The 15797-nt window shown below is 46.6% G+C and overlaps 10 protein-coding genes across 10 annotated transcripts; 5 read left to right on the top strand and 5 right to left on the bottom strand.

Annotated features, from left to right (window-relative positions):
* Nucleotides 1-215: 215 nt before the first annotated feature.
* On the top strand, nucleotides 216-1184 carry FPSE_05328 (uncharacterized protein; the record flags this gene model as incomplete). Its single annotated transcript, XM_009258446.1, has 1 exon — nucleotides 216-1184. One exon carries the CDS (start codon nucleotides 216-218, stop codon nucleotides 1182-1184), a length of 969 nt encoding a protein of 322 aa, XP_009256721.1.
* A 520-nt stretch (nucleotides 1185-1704) lies between these two features.
* FPSE_05329 (uncharacterized protein) lies at nucleotides 1705-2025 on the top strand (the record flags this gene model as incomplete). The annotated part of the gene is made up of 1 exon (XM_009258447.1): nucleotides 1705-2025. The coding sequence occupies one exon, from the start codon at nucleotides 1705-1707 to the stop codon at nucleotides 2023-2025; it is 321 nt and encodes a 106-aa protein (XP_009256722.1).
* Nucleotides 2026-2589: 564 nt separating this feature from the next.
* On the bottom strand, nucleotides 2590-3650 carry FPSE_05330 (uncharacterized protein; the record flags this gene model as incomplete). The annotated part of the gene is made up of 4 exons (XM_009258448.1): nucleotides 2590-2607; nucleotides 2694-3104; nucleotides 3153-3566; nucleotides 3618-3650. 4 exons carry the CDS (start codon nucleotides 3648-3650, stop codon nucleotides 2590-2592), a joined length of 876 nt encoding a protein of 291 aa, XP_009256723.1.
* Nucleotides 3651-4347: 697 nt separating this feature from the next.
* Nucleotides 4348-6017, bottom strand: FPSE_05331 (uncharacterized protein; the record flags this gene model as incomplete). The annotated part of the gene is made up of 3 exons (XM_009258449.1): nucleotides 4348-5134; nucleotides 5255-5271; nucleotides 5451-6017. 3 exons carry the CDS (start codon nucleotides 6015-6017, stop codon nucleotides 4348-4350), a joined length of 1371 nt encoding a protein of 456 aa, XP_009256724.1.
* A 325-nt stretch (nucleotides 6018-6342) lies between these two features.
* On the bottom strand, nucleotides 6343-7641 carry FPSE_05332 (uncharacterized protein; the record flags this gene model as incomplete). Its single annotated transcript, XM_009258450.1, has 1 exon — nucleotides 6343-7641. The coding sequence occupies one exon, from the start codon at nucleotides 7639-7641 to the stop codon at nucleotides 6343-6345; it is 1299 nt and encodes a 432-aa protein (XP_009256725.1).
* A 794-nt stretch (nucleotides 7642-8435) lies between these two features.
* FPSE_05333 (uncharacterized protein) lies at nucleotides 8436-9293 on the top strand (the record flags this gene model as incomplete). Its single annotated transcript, XM_009258451.1, has 2 exons — nucleotides 8436-8483; nucleotides 8535-9293. The coding sequence occupies 2 exons, from the start codon at nucleotides 8436-8438 to the stop codon at nucleotides 9291-9293; spliced, it is 807 nt and encodes a 268-aa protein (XP_009256726.1).
* A 202-nt stretch (nucleotides 9294-9495) lies between these two features.
* Nucleotides 9496-10654, bottom strand: FPSE_05334 (uncharacterized protein; the record flags this gene model as incomplete). The annotated part of the gene is made up of 3 exons (XM_009258452.1): nucleotides 9496-9508; nucleotides 9567-10404; nucleotides 10453-10654. 3 exons carry the CDS (start codon nucleotides 10652-10654, stop codon nucleotides 9496-9498), a joined length of 1053 nt encoding a protein of 350 aa, XP_009256727.1.
* A 384-nt stretch (nucleotides 10655-11038) lies between these two features.
* Nucleotides 11039-12172, top strand: FPSE_05335 (uncharacterized protein; the record flags this gene model as incomplete). The annotated part of the gene is made up of 6 exons (XM_009258453.1): nucleotides 11039-11060; nucleotides 11113-11351; nucleotides 11402-11460; nucleotides 11512-11768; nucleotides 11822-11918; nucleotides 11968-12172. The coding sequence occupies 6 exons, from the start codon at nucleotides 11039-11041 to the stop codon at nucleotides 12170-12172; spliced, it is 879 nt and encodes a 292-aa protein (XP_009256728.1).
* A 150-nt stretch (nucleotides 12173-12322) lies between these two features.
* Nucleotides 12323-12790, bottom strand: FPSE_05336 (uncharacterized protein; the record flags this gene model as incomplete). Its single annotated transcript, XM_009258454.1, has 3 exons — nucleotides 12323-12496; nucleotides 12558-12607; nucleotides 12658-12790. The coding sequence occupies 3 exons, from the start codon at nucleotides 12788-12790 to the stop codon at nucleotides 12323-12325; spliced, it is 357 nt and encodes a 118-aa protein (XP_009256729.1).
* A 765-nt stretch (nucleotides 12791-13555) lies between these two features.
* FPSE_05337 (uncharacterized protein) lies at nucleotides 13556-14470 on the top strand (the record flags this gene model as incomplete). The annotated part of the gene is made up of 1 exon (XM_009258455.1): nucleotides 13556-14470. One exon carries the CDS (start codon nucleotides 13556-13558, stop codon nucleotides 14468-14470), a length of 915 nt encoding a protein of 304 aa, XP_009256730.1.
* Nucleotides 14471-15797: the final 1327 nt, after the last annotated feature.

Below are 15797 nucleotides of genomic sequence, written 5' to 3'. Positions count from 1 at the left end.
TTCTATAGTATCGAAATAAAGGACTTGCAATAGCTAGACTGACAATACGTGACCTCAAACACCAACCAGGGTTGTCACGATAAAGTCCACAAATCACTGTTGATTGTGAGAAGTGAGTACAATGACACGATTGGTCCAAACAATTGTCTCCACATGGGCTGATTCAAATCGCTCATGAGGAGACAACATACTCAACTTAACAAACATCGCCAACCATGTCTCACGTAGCAGAAGATCTTGTTCTCCCTCGCCCCGGTGCGGAAACCTCACCCCAGGAGCCGATACAAGGCCCTTCGGAAGAATCATTCACAAAGACTTTCGGAGCACTCCTCCCACCCGCCAAGTTTCTCAAAACTGCCCACGGCAAAGTTGCGTACTATGAGACCCTCTCTTCAGCGTCCGAGCGGCCAATCGATCGTGTACTTTTCATTCATGGCGTCCAGACCCCGGCATTAGGCATGCTTCCTCTCAGCCGCACGCTTGGAAAGTCTTTTCCTCATGCGCACCTGGTTTTGGTAGATCTCTGGGGCCATGGATTGAGCGACACGCCAATTCTGCCCCATGAACAGTCCTTGTTCCATCAATTGATCGACGACTTGCTTGATCATCTCCAATGGCCTTCGGCTCACCTCGTTGGTTTCTCCTTTGGTGGAGTTACCACGGCCAGCTACGTTGTAAAAAGACCAGCCCGGGTAAAGAGTTTCGTGCTCGTCGCTCCCGCTGGTCTTCTTCGTTCCTCAGATTTCACGCAAGAGGAACAATCTCACCTCCACGGGGGCGATGAAATAGCAGCGAGGAAATGGGTCCTAGACTTCCTTGAGGGTGGTGATCTTGTCGTGCCCAATGACTGGGAAGATAAGGTAGCAAAAGGTGAGATCGTGGCTGAAGCAGTGAGACATTGGCAGATGCAAGAGCATTCCGGACACGTAGCCTCTGTGGTAGCGATAGTCAGAGATGGCGGTGTGATGGACTCACATGCGCAATTCTCCAAAGCGTCGCAGATGGGAATTCCAAATCTCGCGGTGCTTGGTGAACTGGACGGTCTGGTCAACGCGCAGCAGCTTGAGGAGCATGGGTTCAAGAATGTTTTTGTTGTGCCTCAAGTTGGCCATGGGGTGGTGAGGGATAAAGTGGATGAGGTTGCATCTCAAATTGGTACTTTCTGGGACAAGCTTGATAATTAATCATGAATATCCATCGACATGCAGACCTACGCCTAGAAAGGGTGTGTATTACACTGTCGGATGGCTTGATCTCTAGCAATACAGCTGCGGCCACCTTGATAGGGTCCAGCCATTGGGGCTGACCTTTTCAAAGTCTCAATGAGCCCGATTAGGTTCTTTCCGTCGGCTATTCTCGTAAACAACAATCCTACATCTTGGACTTCTGACACATGCAACGCACGCCCTTGGCTACTCATAGATGACGCGTTTTCTCACTATAGATTCCACATCCTGAGCGGAGATGCCCGTCAGATCATTGCCCGGGCGATCCAAATATGTCTCAGTTGACGCCTTTTACGTTGTTCAAAGCTTATAACTTACTGGCTGCACCACTCCATGACGTCAGAGGCTGAGGAGGGGTTATGCATATATATATAGCGTCCATTCATACCCATTCTGGACAAAGTCATCAACAAACCATCATCCCTCCCTAACTTTCAAACACATTTCACAACAACAATATTACAAACTTACACTCAAAATGACCGTCCACGTAATCAAAAACCTGGCTGAATTCAGAAATCATCTCGAAAAACACGAAGTTGTCATTGTTGACTTCTGGGCACCATGGTGTGGTCCTTGCAGATTCATCAGCCCAGTGGTCGAAAAGATGTCCGAGGAACATGGCAACGACAAGGTCTCTTTTGCCAAAGTCGACGTGGATGAGGCTCAAGACATCTCTCAAGAATACGGGATTCGCGCGATGCCCACTTTTATGGTTTTTAAAGACGGCGAAAAGGCCGATGAGGTTGTGGGAGCTGATCCTGGCAAGCTTGAACAAATGGTTCGACAGTACGCTTGAAATACGCCATACAATAATTAGGAAAGGCCTGCTTTCTCTAAAACATGACTCTGATTGGGATTGACGATTTGGGTTGGTTGACTCCTGGTGCTGATTATTGCAAGACTTTAATAAAGGGACGGACAGGGGCAGGCAAGGTGAAATGAAATACTGTAATTAGGAATTAGGACAGACTCCCTACATCAACAATATTATCCATTGAGTCATCTTTTTCTTAGATTAATTTGCCTTGGGATTTTCTGTATTTCTACAAGTGGTTACATATACAAGAATAAATCATTACTCCTGTTAGCCATGGTGTAGTGACGGAAAAAGTGGTCGAAGCTGCATCCCCGGTAAGTGACTCTTTTATAACTTAACAACCTTGATAATTGATAGTCAATTGCCGGTTTTCACAATATAGCCTTCCTGATGCATAGCATAGTACATATGTAGTGATCGGGGTTGGCTGACTATCGTGCTGGCTGTTGTAAGACTTTGGGCGATGAGGCACGGGGAAGCAAGTTTTGTGTCAACTCCATGATTTAGAAAGTACAACGAGCGCGTGACTATGGCAATCCAACATCAATTTTTCGGCAATATCTATACTATAATTTAAATAACACCAATGCTTATACAACTGTAATTACATCTCCAACCGTCTTTCTCACAGTCTCATCGACACTCACTGTCTCAAGTCCCAGAACATCATTTCCTGAGTTGTCCTCTTGGGAATAATCCGCCCTCAGGCCATCTGTATTTCCATAAGTAGTCGCGTGCACAAGAATAAAGCCACCGCTGAAATCGCCAGCACCTAGCCTCTTTTGCGCCTCAGCAATCTCTGCATCAGTGGACGTCTTATCGACGTTCCACTTCCCACCCGTGGCTTTCTCAAGGGACTGCAAAATCTCATTCTGTGTAGTCACAACTGAATACACATACAAGTAGCGGTTGCGAGTTTCCTCGGGATGCTGAAGAGTTGAGACGATGGCTTGTGCCAGTTGTTTTTCGTTGGTGAGGGTGAACTTCTTGTTGCCGTCATCCCAGATCTTGGCTGTTCGGTTCTTGATGTCATATCCAAGAAAGCCGTTTGCAAGTCCCTATTCATTGTCAGCATTGCATATATGTAGAGTGGAAGTATGTCTTACCCAGTCGAACAAAAGCCCAGTGGCGAGACCAGTCCAGCTCAACCCATCCTTTTCTTTGGTCTTCAGATAGTCGATAAGATTCTTCTTCACCTCAAACAACGGAAACAATTTAAGAACAGCCGGGTCCTCACTGCTAGACGAGAACTCGGAAGGCAAGAAGCGCTTGACACCTGCGCGGACGGAAGCATCAACGAGTTTCTGCTGTTGATCGAAGCCTTCAACTCCGAGAGCAGAGATGACAACCTCTTGGCCCTTGAGAGCTTCTGAGAGATCATCTTCAGAGAAGTCTGTTGTTCGCACCGTCACATTGGGTGGGTAAGTTGCTTTACTTTCTTTGCGAGATAGTACCGTAACATTAAAGGCGGAGGTTGATGTAAGACCGTCGATAATGATCTTGCCAGTGCTTCCACTTGCCTTGTACCGATGTTAATTGAGGGTTTTAATTGAGAGTTTGTAATGACTTACACCGACGACAACAATGTTCTTGTAAGACGACATGATAACTGATAGGTAGATGATCCCAATGAGATAGTTGAAGGTGGTTTGAATGAAGATGTTTGTTGGGAGACTATAACCTGTATATTTAAACACTTAAACACTGACTGATCAATGTCGTGATCATCATTCTAATCGCAGTAACTGAAGTCTCGATTTTTGAAGGAACTTGCCTCAGCCAATCAAGAGCGATGATACATTATTGAAGTAATGACAAATGCAAAGGACTAGTGCTGACGGTCGATCCATCCAGACACTATCGTCAATCAACCAATTAATACCCTTCATTTCTGACGATAAAAGTATCGTCTTGGTAAGCCCGGAGAGTTCCTAGGGACTTTTGGTTAGATTTCTCAGCATGCTTTCATGTGGTGGGAAATTGTAAAAGGCGAAGAGCCGAACCCCGCGATACGCCTGAGTTTCTATCCGATCAGTGCAAGATCTTTTGTCATGGCAAAGTGCTGTCTTTGGTGGATTATATATTTTTTGGGATCGACCGTCAATTAATGAGAGTATTCACCGCAATTAAGGTTGATAGTACAGATCCCAAGAGAGTAGAAATTTGTCACCAGCGACAGAGAATTAATAAGTCTTTAACGTTAGAATAGACAGAAGAACCAAGAGGTTCTTGCCAAACTCAATAACACTGTATCAGTTTTACGAAATCTCACATATCGCATTAACTGGATCGTTGCACCTTTTACCAACCACCAACCCACCATTGCCTGGGAAACTTCATCCCCCATTTACCCATAAGCTGTCCCAACTCCTTCTCTGTCCCAGGCACAACATTGACAAAGATCCTCCCACTAGAACCCTCACTCATGCAGGGCTCTGAGTGCACAGCTCCAAAGTCTCTCCCAATTTTGAACATAGCACATTCCCCCAGTGACGCAGCCTCTGCACCAAAGGGTCCCAGCGTAGTGGCAAGTTCCTCCCGCACGGCATCAGCCGCTGCCGCGCATCCCACACATCGGATAGAAAGACATTCGTGCTCTGTACTTGCATTTTTACTAGCAGAGTCCTGCCTTTTTCTCGCTTCAGACTGGTGGTTGGGAGGAATGAAGAGAGTGGATGGACCTAGAAGGGTGGTGCAGATCTTCCAGTTTGTTCCGTCATTATGTGCATATTTGTCAGATATCGATTTAAGTCCCAGCCTTGTGCCTAGTAGAACGCCATTTGGTGCTTCAGTGAAGAACAGTTCGTCTGTATGCCATCTTGGACGGTCGAATTCGTGTGTTGGTACTGAAGCGCGTATCGTAAAAAAGTAGTGCCGAACTCCCTTGGCTACGAGGAGGTTGTTGATATGAGCCAAGAACGGAATGAGAATATTATGTATAGACCCCGTGAGGACCTGAGTCTCAAACTCGTAGAATGTCGGCGGCAAAGCTTTCGAGACGTCAAGTAAAGGACCAGAGTGACACCAGTAGGCAGTCCGTTTAACGTTTATATCATCTTGGCACTTGGTTGCAGGGTTCTCCTTGTATCTGATAAACGTGAATTCATTGTCAAATGATTCATGAACAGCCGTCATGTTGAAATATCCATTGTGTGAACAGTAAACATGGCCACACCGCCGAAGGACTTGTCGCATTTTGTTTGCTTACATGGTGACTAAGCACCACTGGAACAGTCACTAGGCCTGGCTCACTGTAACTAATGAATGGAAGGATTGAGAATGGGCATTCAGACAGCAAAACTCATCGACCTATAATTGTCCACATCTCCGCTGATATTGCTCTCTCAGCTCAGTGCAGTATAAAGGCCAACAACACCTCCAGCTCCAATAAGCACGGCCCTTACAAGGTTAAGCCAACGAAACTTCTCCAGCAACTTATACACCTTTTCATCTTCTTCTTCATTCGAATCTACCGTCGTGCGTTCCTGAGGACCACTAAGGTCGGTGAATTCGAATCCCTCACCACTTCCCTTGACAGAATCAAGAGCAGTTCTATCAGCCGAGGCATCACCTTCCGCGGCGGCTTTCTTGCTCCTCGCTCCACCCAACTTGTTATTCTCCCGAATAAGAGCAAAGTTCGTCGGAATCATGAGTTGCGTGAACGGTTCGATACCAAAGGACAGCGCTGCAGCGAGCAGAAATCCATTGGCTTTAGAAGTGTTGTTCGATAAAGAATAGAGAGAGCTGAAGCTTCCATTGTCAACTGACGCGGAATATATGAAGCCGATAGTAGAAATGATTGACGCGGATGGGAAGACGTGGGATCCACGACTGAAGAGCCATCTTACTGCAGAAAGGGAGCGATAGGCTGGTTGAGATTGAAGCTCAGGAATGTCGAAAAACGTCAATGTGGCGATACCACCTGATGCTACAAGGGCAGTAGTGATAGAGAAAACTTGGACGTGAGACATGTTGAACAGGTATAATTGGTTTTCGGAGTTGTGAGTAAGACATAAAAGTATCGATACTTAAAACCTGGAGCATTGATATATAGGTATGGATGAATATAGATGACGTAGATGAACCTTGGACATAATGACGTTCCAATACCATTGTCGGCATTTTGGAAGTCTCCGTTATTCCGCCGTTTGTCCGCCTACTAACAAATCCTCATATTCTTGATAACTCAATCACATGTTTTTACTACATCTGAGCAATATAAGATTATTTCTGACCACTCAAAACTTGCAATGCTCTGTTGCTAACTCGCCACTAGGCACCCATGATAAAGTCTTCTCAAAGATCGACCTTGACAGCGATAGCGTTTTGAGAATAGAACCCCGTTGCGAATAGCCAACCCTTCTTCTTACCACCCTCCAACTTAGGGTCAATGCCGATCAACACAGCTGTAGCTGCCGATCGCAACCTCTTTCCATCATCCTCGAAGAGAAGCTTCTTCTCCCATTTCCCATTCTTTGGCTGAGCTAGCCAAACCATAACAGGCTCGGTTCCTGTAGCAACTCCAACTGACTTGGCTAGATCCCCAGCCTTGGATAGACCAGCCGAGACATAACCACTGCTGTCGCCGTTCACATCGGAGAAAGAATCCGAGTACCATGAAGGATTATCCACTGCTGTGTCAAAGTCGATAGTCTCAAGAACTTGAAGGGAATTGTTGCTGTGGACAGTTGCAATATGGATATCTCCGCTCGCAGCACTTCCAATTGCTATCTCATTCAGTGTCCTTCCATGACCGAGACCATTATTGTTGTGGAGTCCGGTCAGCGCGACGGAAGCATTGAGACCAGCAGTAGCATCTTGAGAGGTCGAATCCGTGATTTGCACAAATATGGTGGTTGACCATTTTCCGCCATAGTAGACATCTTCAATCTGACGAAGAATGCCTTCGCGGTAGTGATGATCGTTGGTAACGTAAAGGCTATTCGGAGACTGGGCAACAATATCATTTGGTGTTTGGATCAGTGGATGACTGACAGAGCGAACATATCGGGCAGTAGAAGATCCTGTTTTATGATGGAATACCTCAATCTGAGAAGCCGCTTTGTTGCCAGGATACTTGTCATAGCTTTGCCCGTCGACGATATGTTGCAGATATTCAGGATGAGGAAGATGGTTGATGGCGAAAATGTACACACTGGAATCATCCTCGGGATCCGAAATAACGTCAAGGCCGTGGGTGATGAACGGCCCAGCAAAGCCCTGAAACTCCAATCTCTTGGACTTGAATGTTTTGGGGTCTATGACGTGGATAGACCCACGGGACTTGCTAGCCTTGAGGGGATCATGGAGTACGCCCAGTCCAGGAAACCACGAGAAGCGCGACTCGTAAGAATCCTCACAAGCAGTATATAGTAGACCGCTAGGCTTGTGGAGATGCAAGTCTTCGCAGAGCATCGTATCTGCGATTGTCACGAAATCTCCATCTTTGACGACAGTGTTGGCTGGTTGGCGAAAGACGCCAAGGACGGTGGTGAAGCGATTAATTGGACGTGCGACAAGAACACCGAGGCCAATTGCTAGCGCAGATATCGCCAGAGTCTTTGGGCCTGCAATTGACGATTTCGACGACGGCATCGTGAATTAGGTATTTGTTGGGTTTCTTTGCAGGGAGTTAATGGTTCGGCCCTGGGGTCTCAAGATGAGGGGACATGGAGACAGAAACTAGACTAAGTAAAATACACATTTACCGAGGTCCAATTTATATGGATTGGCTCACATACGACGTCGATCGTACATCTTTTCCGAATTTGTTGCGCTACCTTGAAAATACAATTTGGTGATGAGGGTATGTCACTTAGTAGGCTCAACTTCAGCTCTGCGCGGTGTCTACAGTAATGCTTATTTTCTCACAATACTGCAAATCTGTATTTAATGCAGATTATCGTGTACTCTGCAAGAAGTACTTCATTTCGCAGTCACGATCATAGGATTTGAGGCATCTTAATACACAAAGGCCGCAATGGAAAATAGACTGACACCCAAAGCGCAAACAATCGGCCTTCCACGCTGGTGCACAGGTTAGACTGATAGGTGGTGATTGGTAAGGCGAAAGCTATCATCGCGAACAACCGTAGTGCATAGCGAATCAACATTACAAAAATGCGAGACTTGTCAATTGCCGCCAGGGAGTCAGAGCTGATTTGCTCAAGCGATGAGGTTGGTGAGATGTAAGCCATAAATGATGAATCCAATTGGCCGGTCAGACTGGTGGGATAAGTCGGATACTAAGACATTGTCAGACATTTTAGTATAAAATGTACGTCAGCACAAGGTGGCTCATGTCTTATTCCTCACCTTCCATCGCCTAATTTCGCAACTTCTCGACTTTTCTCGCAATACCATCCATTGAAATAACGGTATACTGCAAAATGGACAAAACAAAACAGTCACCAAAGCCTAGGCTGATCTATCTTGCAGTAAGTTAAATCTACCTATAGACAAAGAGCATTTACTGATGGCCATTCCAGCACTCTCCAAGTACGCAGGCGGTCTTATGGCTTCTCGAAGAGCTCGAGATAGAATACGACATCACGATATTTGACCGTCCCTTGGATAAGAAAGCAGTCGGCCTGGGTGAGACTCATATCCAGGCCCACGCGCCACAACTCATCCTTCCTGATGGCCAGGTCATCACGCAAATGAGCGCCTGTATGCTTTACCTCGTTCTCACGTATGACACTGAACGCACGTTTCACAAGACCGATGTCGAATACAGAGTTCGCGAAGATTATCTTGTCAGCCTTGCCACGGCCGATCTCGTCGCGCGGTTGGGCACCAAGCATTTATTCATGGTATTGGGTGCTGTGACACCATTCTTTATAAGTCCTGCAATCAAGGTTCTGGGCTATGTGCTCAACAAAGCGTTCTTGGACGAGGACGTCAACAATGCCTTGCATGTGGTGGAGATGGAGCTTGACGGCCGAGAATGGATCATGGGGGGCGACGCTCCCTCGAGGGCTGACATGGCACTCAAGATTGCGTTGGACATGGCAGTTCAGCCGAATCTTATCGAGATAGATAAGTGGCCAAGGGTGAAGGCGTGGCTGGAGCGATGTGAGGCCAGGCCTGCGTGGAAGAGATCGCTCGACAAAGGGATTGGTTACCAGCTTGACTGGAATGCCAGACTTCGCGAAAGCAAGAAGTCTGGTTCGTGGACTTGGATGTGGGTACCAGTTGCATTAACTGTAGCTGGTGTTTCTTATTTTGCAGCTTATGGTACTTGGTGATGCTACTTATCTTCTCAGTTACATCTATCTGTTATACGACATTACCCTTCCCAAAGATACTTCTGCTCAACTCCTGGTATCAGTGGTCTCAGCGCCATGCCATAATCTCCTCTATTAGGCGTCCTCATCAGCGTGTGGATGTGAAACTTGGCGGGCTCTTTGTTGTTCAGGAACACGCCTGAGTGGTGATCAAACTCGAAAATCACCACCGGGCTCTGTATCCTGTAGTAGAATGGGTCCTCATCGCTGAAGCCGCCGATCCAGCAGAAATACGTCTCATGGAACCACTCCTTGATCTGATCCAGACGTATCTGTCTAGCTTTGGCAGGTAGGTATAGGAGGAACTCATATGCGATGTCTAGGACATATTTGTGCTGCTCCTCAGTCATCTCTGACACAAGAATACCCTCGTATGGAACGACTCTGTTGTCGCGATAAGCACCACACAAATGTCGTTGGTCATCGTGATTCCATCTCGCATGTGGCATAGCGGGGTCCTTCATAAGCTCATAGACTTGAGCTGCTTTCTTCTGGTCAGGTGAAAGAGACTGCATCAGCTTTAATCCAAGAGCTTCCTCTCTATGTAGGATCCGTGTGCCTTTGTATGGTCCGTCATCGATCAAGTTCGGCTCTGCGCCAGTGAACCACGGCGACACCACGATTTGAGACTTGTATAGAAATATGTTTAGACAGAGATGATGGCCGTAGAATGAAAAACCCCAAGGACGAGTCGTGGAGGGGTCCCCGAAAAGAGCGAAATTATATGAAAATTCATTCATGACGGAAGGCGACTCTACGAGTTCCCCCAGAAAATGGTTGACCCGCATAGCACCGATTGCCTTTTCATATCCTTCATCAGAGAGGGTAAGCCCCAGGACTTTGAGAACTTTTTCCCTGAGATCATTTGTGACCTCATCAAGACGAATGCCTTTGTCACTGAGCAGGAACTCGGGGTTTGACCATGAGCGCCACTCTGGACTGTCGATATGGTAAAAGGTCTTGTTCTTTTGTTCTTCGCTTAGGCTGCTACAAAGACTGTTCGCAGCTTCTACTATGGATTCGATGGGGATGCCGTCGTCTTGCAACTCGAAGAGGCCATCTTTCACGACACCTGCAAATTGTTAGCTAAGACTATGAGAAACTAGGACAAGGTACCTACCGTCGGAGGTGACGCCTTGGTAGGGCTCATTGAATAGCTTGCGCCAGTGCAGATACAAGCCGTGAAGCCAGGGAGGCTGTCCACCTTTCTTGAAGATTTCCGCATACTCGTAAGCATCTTGCTTCTTCATGTCCTGGAACCTGGGTTGGTTGAGATTCGGGAGGTACTGGCGAAAGCCCTCATCATGACCGGATTGACTCATGATCAATGCGATAAAGGTTGAGCAGAAACCCTGTAGTTGAAGACGGAGCGTTCAAGATACAGCAATAAACGTGATCCTAACTCAAGACTGGGGTTGTTGAACGTCATCATCCGTGAGACACAATGTCATTGATCAAGAACGGATATATCTTCCATTTCCAGTATCGTTCTTCCGTAGTTGTAGCCACTAATTGGCCGATAATGTTCGCGCTGACTTCCCCGCTGCGTTCAAGTGCGGGGGGGGGTTCAATGCGCTATATCCGAGGTTCAGTGTCTCCGATACAGGAGGGTCAGCAGTGGAAGTAAGCATCAACCATATTGCAATACACACTGGGGCCTATACTGACATTTCTCTGTGTAATTCCGAGCATACCAAACAACAAATATGGCTGATACAACTTTCAAGCGTAAGGAAATATTACTGGATGCTACAATTCCTTGTTTTGACCAACTTAATAGGTCTTGTGCGATTTGTCCCCAAGTCAGACTCGGCGAGCATCCTGATCGGCGAACCGTCACAAGAAGATCTAGATATCGGTGTCGCCACGCGCGATGGGAAAGATGTCACTGTTAACGTATTCACGGGATCCTCCGTTCTGTCTCCTGGTACCCGAACCGAGAGAACCGAATCTATTGAGAGGATCTTGTCGCCTTTGGCACAGGAGGAAGTCGGAACTATTCGCTGCATTGGCCTAAACGTAAGTTCTTTACGAGAAAGAGACCAACGTCATATTTAACCGTTTAATAGTACGTCCAACACGCAAATGAGGTCAAAATGGACATCCCAAAGATACCAACTCTCTTCCTGTAAGTCCCCAATCCGTTCCAGCAAAACATATTCAGCTAAATTTGTCACAGCAAGCCTAGCACCGCGTTGGGTGACCCTTGGCCTGCTCCCACTTTTCTTCCCAAGATAACACAAAATGACGGAAGTGGTGATTATGAATCGGAGCTGGCAATAGTTATCGGCAAAGCTGCTAAGAATGTCTTCGAGGAGAACGCCATGGACTATGTCTTGGGCTATACTGCCGCCAACGATGTCTCGAGTCGTGTGTCACAGCTGAATCAGTCTCAGTGGTGCTTCTCCAAGGGATTTGATGGAGCATGCCCTATTGGTAAGTTCTTCACTCTTCTCATACTAGAGGTAGATGACTGACCAACGATGCAGGGCCTGTTATTGTCTCAACTTCGGCTGTTCCTGATCCTTCGAAGCTGCACATTCGTGGCCTGAAGAACGGAAAGGTACTCCAAGATTGTTCGCTGGAGTGAGTACCCATCTTGCCGCACGTGCCTTCGCACACTGACGTTTCCCAGCGATCTCATCTTTAGCATCCCCAAGCTAGTCAGTTTCTTATCACAAGGAACCACACTTCCAGCTGGCACAGTAATCATCACGGGCACACCAGCTGGAGTAGGAATGGGAAAGAGCCCCAAAGAGAATTTGCAACATGGTGATGAATTCAGAGTTGAGATTCTGCCTCACATCGGAACGCTTGTCAGCAAGTTTGAGAACGAATAGTGGTTTGAGTAGAAGTACAAGAAGGTCATGTAACAATAATGAACCAACACGTGGTGCAAGGAGCCTATCTAATAACCTCACGTGGTACTTTGTGCATGCGCTCAACCCGGGACGATCTCTCAGTCCCATCTATCCACAGTCGGAGTAACCCTAGCTATCCAATAGAGCAGGGACCTTCTCCACGAGGTACTCAACAATCGCATCTGGTCCTCTTTCGACCTGTAGACCAGTCGGGATAGCATGCAACTTGATATTGGGCACAATTGACTTTGCCATTGCGTGAATTTGCTGCGCCTCCTCCGGGGACCACATAGAAGCCGAGAACTGGAAGGAACATGATTAGAGTTTTGTGGCAGAGTCACAAAGCCTTGGATATTCAACTTACCAACACGTCGGGCTTGTGTTCGGTGACTTTCGGGATCACCTCATCTATGCCTAGATACGTCGTCAGCAAGTGAAAAGACACGATTTGATGGTCAACCTACTCTGACAGTTGTCAACGTGAATGATCTCGTAATCATCTTGGAGCTCGGTGATCAAACGTCCAATGAGACGCTGAGCGCGCTCGGGTGCCGTGTTGACCGTGACAAGTCTGAATGGTCCTTTTCTTGTTGTCATTTTGTTGTCTGTCAATATTTTGGTGTTGAAGTGCGGAGAAGCGAATGTTGTTGAATGTCAGTCGGAGATGAATCGGCTGAGTTGCGCCGTATTTCCGGAGTAGAAAGTGGAGCAACATCCGAGATGAGCATGCGAATTCGACAAACAATGCCGTGTTCAACGGCATGGCGCACAAAGGGATATTCTAGACTATTCTAAAGAATAGAGAGTATTGAACTGTGCATAACAGAAGTACTTGGGAATATGAGAGGGTGGTCTCATATCCATTGTTCTACTATCTCGATTAGGTCTTTTTAAATCCACACGAATATGTTCTTTATTCAACAATCAAGAAATTGAGCGAAAAGGGCAAAATTGTTATGAAACAATGCAACTAATACTTGTTCAGCAGCCCAGCTTTTCTTGCTGCAGCCTAGAGCGGGTCATCATAAGGCTGTTCTGGTGAATGATTCACTGTACCTATACGCCTCATGTGTACACCGGAACAGTATACGTAAACTGAACAACTCATTTCAAGGCATAAATAAACACCTACCTCCAATATATGCCCTTCTTTATTATTTCAACATTTCCGAATCTGTCAAACCACCGCACACAACTCATTCACAAGCATCTCACTATTGTCACCCTTCCTACACTTCCCACTAACCTCGACTATCTACTTTCAGCTTACTGGCAATCACAGTCTCAAACCATCCTCTCCCTTAACATTACCAGGCGCCGATACTGCATCATTGCCAAGTCAGCCTGTCAGCCGGCTCAAATATGATTCCAGCAACGAAGGCTATGTCATCTATTTCTCCCACTGTCGGGATGGAGATTGTGGTATGCGTCACAGGAGAGGAGTACGAACCACCATTCTCCACTACCTCTCTTCATCTTACTGCAAAGATGTACACAGGCCAGTTCTTTTGCGGTGATTGCTATGATGCAGACGTATTGAAGAGGTGCACTGATGTGCGAAAAACGATCGAGTCTCTCGATTTCAGTCAGATGCGCCTTTCCGCAATTCCTGGCAAAGACATTCCCAGCAAGTTGGGTGCAATCATTGCTGATATCCTTGGGATCAGCAAATTCGACTTTATCGCGGTCCCAGACGAATGTCTCTACCCCGTCTTCGATCCCTCTCTCACTAGAGTCCCAAGCCCAGTACCAAGCGAGTACTTCATCAAGAGGCCGTGCCCCGTGGAACATGATGGAAAGGACACCCGCGACGCCCAATCGGTTCTACAAGAGGCCAAGGTTGGAGAGCTTCTGGCCAAGAACCCTCATCCAAACATTGCCCAGTACCGGGGATGTGAGGTTGTTGATGGTAGGATCCGAGGTCTTTGCTGGGATCGGTACGCCGTGACTCTGCACGACCATGTAAGATCACGCAAGCCTATTGACTCTGAACGCATCCTCCGTGGTGTGCAGGATGGTCTACGCCATATTCACTCTCTGGGTTACTGTCATAATGACATCAATGATAGCAACGTGATGCTCGACGATAATGGCAACGCTGTTATCATTGACTTCGACTCATGCATGCCTCAAGGGGAGAAATTATTGAAGGGCGGCGAACATCCGGGCTACTCTTTGGAAGGGATGGAGTTCTCTGATCCCAAGAACGACGACCATTCTCTGAATTTCATGGCACAAGACTTGCTTTACTGGAACACAGTGAACGGTGGTCAGTAATTTGAGGACGGGGAGGAATATCGGGCTACTGCTGATCATTAGCTCGGGACTGGGAAAAGTTTTGGCATCTTGCATCGACTAAATGCTTCCGTTGATGCTTTGTTTCATATGTCGGTAGGTGTTACGGTTTTGTTTTTAGTACGGAAGAAGCAATCTAGCTAAGGAAAAATGAGAAAACAGTCATTACAGTACTACGTTTGGAAACTATTATGCACAGTGAGACTATGTGAATCGTCATTCCCTTGTGTTGTTCTAGAATATGGAATAAGCGTAACTAACTGCATAATTCTAACTAAGCCCTTTATCCATCGCGATCAGTTTGAATGACTCTCGTCAAACAGAGCCGATTTACGCGTAGTATAGTTCAACTACTGTCTCGGTGGTATATACATATAGGAATTCGGGCAATGTTCCCATCGGCAGTCGGCGACCTTGACACGCTGCCTGACATTACCTACCTTGAGAATTCTGTAGATACACGAGTCAACCAAGACACGATCCTCGCCAGCTGCTGGTTTGGTCTCTGCGTAAATGGTATCGTATTCGCACATTTCAAAACAATTTTGTGTTGCTTATTTTAGGTATGAATTTGTTCAGTTGAAGGATAAGATAGTGTTGATGGGTAGGAAGAGTCTTCTCCACGGACCGCGCCGCGAGTATTTATGCCCTAGTGCTGTTACTTAGTCAGTGCCATTTTTATTCTATGCGATTGTTGTCTGCACGGATAGAATGACCTTCTTCATTTGAGAAAAGGTTCTTGGCGGGTTTGTGCGCGCTTTCTTGGGAGCTGAACCGGATATTTATATACGTTTGGATCCAACATTGACTCACTAGAGCGTCAATTCATCTCCATGATCATGCGAACCACAAGCAAACAGCATATAGATCCCGAGATAAAATACCATGACATTATATGTCTCATTGAATAGCAAACCATCATCAACAGGGATACGGTATATATTTATCGAACCTGGGGGTAGATAGTAAGTGCGTCATTGTAAATAACGATTGCATCTCTTGAATATTTGTTACGCCATTTCATATACAGACACTGGAGTCATAATTGAGTTCGACGATTTCTACTTGTGCTTCATCAGCAACAAGATCTACGCTGTAGGACTGAATTGGATCCTTGCAGCACGGAGACAAGCTGGGAGGTTATGGGATGTCAACACCAGAACGCGCTACGCGTTAGAAGCTGAACTTCCCTGCAATCGATGATGCAGTGGGGGCATGTTTGATCAGTACCCACTAATTCATGTTATTCTGTACTAACAAAGCTACTTCATACTCAGCGTGATACCTGGAGCTAATTGAAGTACTCAGG

The sequence above is a fragment of the Fusarium pseudograminearum genome, chromosome 2 (assembly GCF_000303195.2).
Source record: "Fusarium pseudograminearum CS3096 chromosome 2, whole genome shotgun sequence".
NCBI lineage: Eukaryota > Fungi > Ascomycota > Sordariomycetes > Hypocreales > Nectriaceae > Fusarium > Fusarium pseudograminearum.
The sequence above is the reverse complement of the archived record's forward strand: the minus strand, read 5'-3'. Positions and strand labels throughout refer to the sequence as shown.